The 8,704-nt window shown below is 44.0% G+C and overlaps 1 protein-coding gene across 1 annotated transcript in view; it reads left to right on the top strand.

Annotated features, from left to right (window-relative positions):
- The first annotated feature begins 205 nt into the window (after positions 1 to 205).
- Positions 206 to 8,704, top strand: part of DPP6 (dipeptidyl peptidase like 6) — a 527,660-nt gene continuing 519,161 nt past the window's right edge. Inside the window, exon 1 of the mRNA XM_081163567.1 lies at positions 206 to 316. Coding sequence (XP_081019693.1) covers positions 257 to 316 — 60 coding nt within the window. The 5' untranslated portion in view covers positions 206 to 256. The remainder of the gene's footprint in view (positions 317 to 8,704) is intronic.

Here is an 8,704-nt window from a genome sequence, read left to right as displayed (position 1 = left end):
TCCGGGTTTTCCATTCGCGGGGCTTCCTCCTCCCGCTGAAAGCGCGCGGCTCTCCCTTCGGGCTCGAGGAGGCAGCTCGGCGGCTGCGCCGGTTGCGACTGCAGATTCCTCCACGGGGTGGTCACGTTAGACGGCGAGAGAAGGAAGGGCTGAGGGCCAGCAGCTCTATCTGGCCGCCCTCCCGCGAGGAGAGAAAGCGCGCCGGGAAAACTTTGGAGCAGCGCGCGCGCACCTCCCTCCCAGCGAACTTGCCGAGATGAACCAGACGGCCGGAGTCTCCAACAGCGTCCGCTGCCCCAGCGGCAAAGGAGCCAAGGTAGGGGCAGCGTTGCCGTGAGAAAGTTGTGGTGCAAAGGCGAGCGGGCGGGGGTGGGGGAGAGGAAGGAGGGCCGGCGCCCGCCGCGTAATGGTCTTCTTGGCTCCCGCCGCCTTCTTTGCGGGACGGCGCAGGGCTTCCACGCCGCCGCCCTGCTGTTTTGCCTGCAGTTTGGGCTTGCCTTTGCCAGAATGTGTTCAGGTACCGCGCAGGTCGGGATTCTCTGCCTGCGCGCGGTCGGGGAAAACGCCTGTAGCTGTAGCGCGTAAAACAGCGGGGGTGGGGGTGTCTGTGGGTGTTGCTTAGAATCGATTCCTCGTGGAGAGTTTGGAAGAGCAGACTGGGCAACCCCAAGATCAGGGGGCGACCCGAATTCGGAAGCGTCTGAGGGTGTTTTTGTTGCTAGGGGTGGGGTTCCTTGCCTTTTATGACTGGACACCCCTCCCCCCCACTTTGTGCTGAGCACGCTCGCCTTCCACCAATCTGCTTGCGATCATTTGCTAAACCAGCCGACCTAAGGGGGGGAACCTTGAAATCGATACATCGCCTACATGAGAACACATGTACAGTAATAGTGGAGGCTCAAAGGAAATGTCCCTTGGGGTTTTCTGCTTGAGTGTGAGCAGAAGACGGTCCAAGATGTGCAAGCGCCTTATCTTTGCAATTAGATGTGTGCTTCATCTTGCAATCGGGGCTTTGTTGCACGGCACGATTGCAAGCACCCGTTTCTGGTTCCCTAGTTAACTTCTGGAAGTTCAGCGTCCTGGTTTGCAATGGAGCGCTCTCTGCGTTCGTGCACATATACTACATCATGTAATGAATTGTTGTCAAGCTTCATCTAGCCTTCTCATCGTCCAAGTCCCATGACTGGACAGAATCCGTATTCACACTCTGTTAGTTCTGCTCCTCGGAGTGTAATCCTCTGCACTTTTACTCTGCTGTAAATCTCAGAGGTCAGCGGAATCTTTAGCCCTGTTAAGGAGGGAAGAACTGCATTTACACCTTTTAAAATCTTGGGCTGGGGGCATTAATGCTTCCAGGCTTGCAAGGCAGTGTAAGCAAAGCTATTCCTGTCTAACTCAAAAGTTATTGTTGCACTTCCTACTCAAGCAAGAAGTGGGGTTAAAGTTTGAATCCCAAAGCCACATTTCCCTACCTGAAGGCACACCATACTGCAGTTAACACTTAGGCTGTAGTCCTAACCCCATTTACCTAAGAACAAGCCCTATTGAATTCTGTAGTATTTACTTCTGAGTAGGCGCAGATAGGATTGTGGTGTTATTTTTGTGCCCCGCCATTCATTTTTGGAAGCCAAGGCCTAACCCTGGGATAAATGATGAACATATGAAAGTGTACATCTCCCTTGTCACTGAAGCAACTGAGAGCTCCCATAAACTGGGATTAGGGAAGGTGCTTCAAAACTGAAGGTGATACTGGTATCTGTTTTTCTGTATGTATTAAGCACTGTGTATAATTTAGTCCTCAGCCAAAGAGGATAGTGCTAGCCAATAGTTTTGCACCTGTGTGCCCCCCCAAATATGCACATGCAACCCACTGCTGTTGAGAGGATGCACACAGCCTTCAAAAAAACCTCAACAAGGTAGCCTTGGTGATCACCTTTTAAAAGTTAGACTTTGCTGCTGGTCTAAAGTTAATTGCATTTTGGATGTTTGCTTTAAATGTCATTGTTATGCTAACTGTAAGGCAGTTTGAGAGAAGTCTGCTTTGAAAAGTGGCATATAAAATAAAATAGGCAAATAGAAATGCAAAGATGATACAAGCAGAACCTCACTGCAAGGGGCAGGTCTGTGGCTTCTAAAGCAGCCTTCCTCAGCCTGGTGTCTGCCAGAGGTTTTGGACTACAACTCCCATCAGCCATCAGCTGGGGCTGATGGGAATTGTAGTCCAAAACTTCTGGAAAGCACAAGGTTGGGGAAGGCTATTCTAAAGCATTTAATAACTGTATATAAAAAGAAAGCCAAAGAAAGACTGAAATGGTGCAGTTAAATTACCTGCCACCATTCTTATCACGCGGGTGGCGCTGTGGGTAAAAGCCTCAGCGCCTAGGGCTTGCCGATCGAAAGGTCGGCGGTTCGAATCCCCGCAGCGGGGTGCGCTCCCGCTGCTCGGTCCCAGCGCCTGCCAACCTAGCAGTTCGAAAGCACCCCTGGGTGCAAGTAGATAAATAGGTACCGCTTACCAGCGGGAAGGTAAATGGCGTTCTGTGTGCTGCGCTGGCTCGCCAGATGCAGCTTTGTCACGCTGGCCACGTGACCCGGAAGTGTCTCCGGACAGCGCTGGCCCACGGCCAATAGAGTGAGATGGGCGCACAAACCCCAGAGTCTGTCAAGACTGGCCCGTTCGGGCAGGGGTACCTTTACCTTTACCTTTTATTCTTATCACAGGTCATACATACAATATGGATATATTTATCCAAAATAAGAAATAGGAGCTGAATGCTATTCCCATTAGCACACCACAAGACAAGTGCATTTGTTGCGCGATCTGGGGAAACGAACTGCAATTTCACTGGTACACAACATTTGCCTTGGAATGCTGAAAAAATGGAACACAACATGCTCCTTTTTGTTGATATTCCTGGCTAGCTACCAGACAGTTGTTGGGTGTGTAAGACATTTCACCATCTTTAGGTTAGATCTGAGCACCTGAAGAGAGGTTTATGAGGCTTGAAAACTTGCAACTCTTGAACAATTTTGATGGTCAAAGGAGAGAAAGCATTATGTGCCTCTCATTTTGTGAGCCCAGAACACTATTCTGATACTCCCCCCCCCCATCCCAGAAAAAGGAACAAAGGCATGTTCTGCTCAGTAAGTCATACTCATAGCTAACACATGCACACACATAACACACTTTTGGTATTTCTTCATTGCTCTGTGGAAAAACATTTAGTTACAGTTACACTGTAACATTTATTACTTCAAGTGTGGTCCCATTGTTTATTTTTAAACTTCCTACAAATAGAAACTAGATGTTGGGAAGAAATCCTGTGCAACTTTCTTGAAGAAGCTCATTTTGGTACATAGGGGAGCATTACAAGTTTTGCAGTCTAGGAAAGCAGTTGTCATGCAGTTGACAGTTTGGCTTTTTTGATGATCATGGTATGTTTAAATATGCAAATACACAAACTTAAATAATAATTTGATCAGTAACTCTTGATGTGAGTAAAACTCATGAACTCCCTTTCCCCGTTTACCCCTCAGTTTTTTTTAAGACAAAAACAGAACTATTAAAATAGTTAGGTTTGCAATACTTAGCAAACCTAAACTTAACTCTGTTAAGTAAATATATTATGCATAGCTTGGTGCATAAAATGGTACTGTTTGGTATGTTTATGAAATTTATAAAGACAGGTTCCTTCAGAAGGCAAAAATATGAATTACAGATGCATACTTATTTCATTTCATATAATTTATACACTGCTTGATTGTAAAAAACAAAACAAAACCCTCAGAGTGGTTTACAAACAGAATAAAACAATGATGTAATATATAACTGGTGTTAGAGATGAAGCTGTTTTGTGTGTGTTTTCCACCAGCATCAAACTTCATGTTGTGTGAAAATTGGGGTTGGCTTACTGAAGTAGCTAGCAACTCCACCTGTAGAGCACTGAAACCTTTCTGCCTTTCCCAGCCCACTCCTGCCTTATTTCCCCCCCATCTGTGTGATTTAATTCTTTTGCAGAAATAACATAGGCAAAACCTTGCTTTCCATTCACTGGGAAGGTGCAGCAGCTAAGCACTATGCCACATACTTTTTTGTGTTTGTACAAGTCCCCAGGGCCAGTTTCTAATGTCATAGATGGCTGGGGCGGGGATGACCACTGTCTGGGACCTTAGGATGAATAAGAGTCTGTTTATAATAATAACAACAGTGAGAACACAGTGAAGCATCCCAATTTGCTATGCAGTGTAGCAACTTAAAGTTCAATGAAAGACTTTTTGTGGAGAGTCATAGTAGTCGTGGCTTAAATGTCAGCATTCCAATTGAATTTGTTAAGTGAACGATTAAATCCCTACAACAGCTGCTTCTACAAACGCCCTAGCTAGTTACAATTTCTATTGAAAAAGTGGTTTACTTCCTCCCCCTTTCATAATTTAAGATATTTAATTAAAGACAAAAGCTTTCTGTATGACTGAATTTGCAGCAAAGAAGCCTGTCAAAGTTCAGAAATAATACCATGCAACAAAGGACTGAAAACAAAAAGAGATGATCCAGAATGAGTAAGAGAATGAATAGATATCATTGTTGGGTGGTTCTGCACCACAGAACAGAAAACAGCTATTTTCCAACCAGCCCACACTGCTTTCATAATGGATTGAGCACATCTGTACACCTACTGTCCTTATTCTCCATTTGTTCTAACCTATCACTGGAATCTCAAGTAGCTTCTTGGCTAGAAGTGTTAATATCCAGCTTAGACTAGTTCTGCCCTTGAAGACTGTCCAGAGGCTGTAGCTTGTGCAGAATGCAGATGCTGGGTTGGTGAATGGAGGCAACATGAGAGGATCATGCATCACTGGTCCTGAATGCACTGCCCTGGCTGCTAGTGAACCCAATTCAAGGTGTTAGCACTAGCACATAAAGTCCTACAAATGTCCTCCCCAGTATCAGACATCTTGGACTCTATGGTTTGCAAGTAAGGCCTTGATGGTGGTGTCACCATTGGGCCTTCCCAGTTGGCATTGACCCCATGACAGAAGCTTTTAAGTGTTGATTCCCTATTTGTGCAATGATCTCCCTAGTGAGGTGCATCTATCTCTATCCATATTAACTCTCAGGAAGAATCTGAACACATTCTAGTTTGCCCGGGCAATTGGTGGCTAAAGAATATTGTTTATAGTTATAACTGCTTTTAGAATATTTTTAATTAACTGTTCTTAGAATGTTTTTTTCCCCTTGAGAAAAAAAATGAGGATGAGCTTGCTATCCTGGACACCTTCAGGAGGAAGGTCAGGATATAAATTCAACAATTAAAATACTAAAATTCCCATCCCACCAAATGGATCCATCATAGGAACCCTTGGATGTGAATAATAATAAAACTGGGATCAAAGCATACATACTAGAACAACAACACAGCAAAGCAGCAAGGCTATGCCATGAGAAAAGTGCCAAGGCAAGGGATGATGATGATGATAATAATTATAATTTTATTATTTATACCCTGCCCATCTGGCTGGACCTCCCCAGCCACTCTGGGCGGTTGGGATATCAGTGTCGCTGCAGCCCCTATTTGAAAAGCTGCAGGCAACTCTTTTATTTTTTATTTTTTAAGTATCAGCTCTCTTTAGTTATTGGCATGCACTGCAGTATATCACCCATGCTTTTTTATATTAACTGCAAGCACAACCATAATGTATTACTTGCAGAGGCTACAGTCAATGACAGACAGAGCCAACTAATTCTAGTTTTGTTTCCATTCCCCTCCCTGCTGTTCTACAAGGGGCAACACCAAGACTATGGAGGAGGATGCTGATGGCCAGTGCCACCTCCTAGACTAAGGCAGTAGACAGGTGGGGGCTCACTGAAGGCAGGCTGAACTTGGTGGAGTGGTGCCCAACTTGCCCTAGTGTACAATCCTCCCACTTTTACACAGATCTCAAGGAGCAATAGGTCTCTCTTGCCAGGGTAATATACTCTTGCAAGCCCAGTGAGGCATTCAGGATGTCTGCTTCTGGAGCACAGCAGAGCAAAGAAAGGTGTAATTATATTTATTTTTTATAGCTATTATCCAGCGGCGGGGACAATTCTTCTGCATTAGAATGAAAAAAAATACACAATAAAATGTTTTAGGGGGGCACAGAGACGATATATTGTAGGTAACCATGGGGAAATGGATTTGTGAGTGAGAAGAGTCTGGATCAGCATTGTGAAGGGGGTGTGGTAGATGCTACGCCCATCTCTCACTCCACCTCCAGCTCACTGTTATCCTGCTTTCCAAGCTTTGAAGAGCAAGTGGCAGATTTGGCATTTTCTTAAGAGCTGGGCTTATAACCCTTTTTAAAAAAAGACCCAGGGCTGAATGTTCATTTGAGGCATCCCTTGATTTCTTTGAAAGCACTGGCAATGTCTTATTTTTGGGTCTGATATTGCTACCCACAATGCCCGTTCTCAGATTTCTACTTTGTTGGACTCTAAGGAGTTGCTTGATGCATCACATTATTGGTATTTGTTATTTATTAAATGTCTATACTGCCCTTAAAATCAAGGATCACAGGTGGTTTACAATATAAAAATACATACTGCAGTGACAAACAAAAACAATAGCACCAATTATTATTATTATTATTATTATTATTATTATTATTATTATTATTATTATTATTTCTTTATAAAGTAACACCACCCCCGGTACACTCCTTCCTATCCTTCCTCCAGAGATAACTGTGTCTCATCGGTCCCCTCCATTCCACCAGGCTTCCATTATGGCAACTATATCTGTGCTCTCTAGCTTTTCCGTCTTGGTCTGTAGGCTTCTAGTATTTGCATAAGAGCACCGATACACAGCATCTCTCTCCAAATGTGTCTGACACATGTGTCTTTCCCTAATGCACTTTGGCCTCTTTTGAATCACTGTCATATCCTACTGTACTTTTATTGCCTACTTCTACCTCTCTCCTATTTTTACAGTCATAAACATTTCCATCCTTGTCTTTTAGGGATGATTTTGTCCAGAACTAAATGCTCGTCAGTGCCTATCAGCTTTCTCAGAATGATTAGTTTAAAAGCTGCTCTACCATCTCTCTCTCTCTCTCTCTCTCTCTCTCTCTCTCTCTCTCTTTCTCTCTCTCTCAAAGCACTAAGAGTCTGGTTCCATCCTAGTTCACGTGAAATGTTTTGAATTTTCAAGGAGGGAATCCCTACCATGAGAGCGAAGTAACAGACCTGTCACTCGGACTTGCTACAGAGTTTCCTTCGCTCCTTCTGACAACTGTGACTAATACTAATGACTTTTGTGAGTGGTTCTTGCAAGCTCATTTTATTTCACACTTTATGATTGCATTCCAGCAATTCTCTGTTCTGCTGCCAGACCTCCCATTACCTTGTAGGAGAGCAGTGCATGATTCTTTCTTTAAAATTCTAGCCCATTCTAGCCCAATTGCTTGGGGGCAGGTAACCACAATCTAACTGAGCATACTGGGTACTTTCTCCCCACCCCCTGAAAAAGAAAAACTGAACTCTGTTACTTAACAGTTTGCTTTTTTTTATTTAAAAAAGAGGAAAGTTTTTTAAAGAAAGTGTTAGCATCTGACAGCTGTGAACACCTGTGTGATCAAAGGATACCTTGTAAATCTAAAAGGCTCATAATCTAATCTGATACAGTACAAAGTTGCCCTCTTTCTAATGGACTCCTGATACAGACTCCCCCTCCTTAGCAACATAAGACTGAACCTTAAAAAATGCTAATTTCTCAACCTCGCTTGCCCATCGTCTTTAAAGAGAGTTGATGCTTGGAGGGATTTCTTGAAAATGGGTGAAGGTGGTAGGGTGTGTGTTTATCTTCAACCCATAAATCTTGCTCTCTGTGCATGCACCATGGAAGCTTCAGTAAAGCTGTTAAGCCCACCAACACAAAACACTTGTTTTAAGCAGAGTTGTTCTACTTGGCACACATAAAACAAACACTCCATAGTTACACACTATATAGTGGTACCTTGGTTCTCAAACTTAATCCATTCCAGGAGTCTGTTCAAATCCTGAAACTGTTAAAAAACCAAGGTGTGGCTTTCGATTGGTTGCAGAAGCTTCCTGCACTCAAGCGGAAACCACGTCGGATGTTTGGCTTCTGAAAGACGTTTGCAAACCGGAACACTTACTTCCAGGTTTGCGGCTTTCGGGAGCCGATTTGTTTGGGAGCCAAGCCATTTGAGTACCAATGTACCACTGTATACAGGTTACATGAAGGCTTTTGTTCTTCTGGTCCAAGAGGGGTTTCTGTACTGCAATGTCCACTTGCAAGTTCTAAGACAATTTACAGAGTTCTGCAACAACTTAGAGTCTTGAAGTCTGGCAACTCTCCAAGTCTTCTTCTCAGATGAGCTCTTCTCAAAGTGTTCAGATAACTCCACAGTTCTGCCACAACCCCCTTTTTCCTGATAATGACCAGTGGCCCATTTCCAACAACTTGCAACCAGTGCTGAAATCTGAGTCCTTTTATACACAAAGTTATATGGCTAACTGTGCTCAGTAACACTAATAAGGAAGTCACCAGATTCAGCCAGGTACATACTGGGAATAAGGCAGCTCTTTCCTCGCAATAGAATTAACCTGATAACTGCTTTCCTTAGCAAAGCTTGCACCTTTTCCTGGCGTTGGAGAAAGGAAGCTCATGGCTTTCCTCTACTGCCCATGCAGCTAGGGGATTAT

The sequence above is a fragment of the Podarcis bocagei genome (genome assembly GCF_964188305.1).
Source record: "Podarcis bocagei genome assembly, chromosome: 12".
Classification (NCBI taxonomy): domain Eukaryota; kingdom Metazoa; phylum Chordata; class Lepidosauria; order Squamata; family Lacertidae; genus Podarcis; species Podarcis bocagei.
This window is presented reverse-complemented; position numbering and strand designations above follow the sequence as displayed.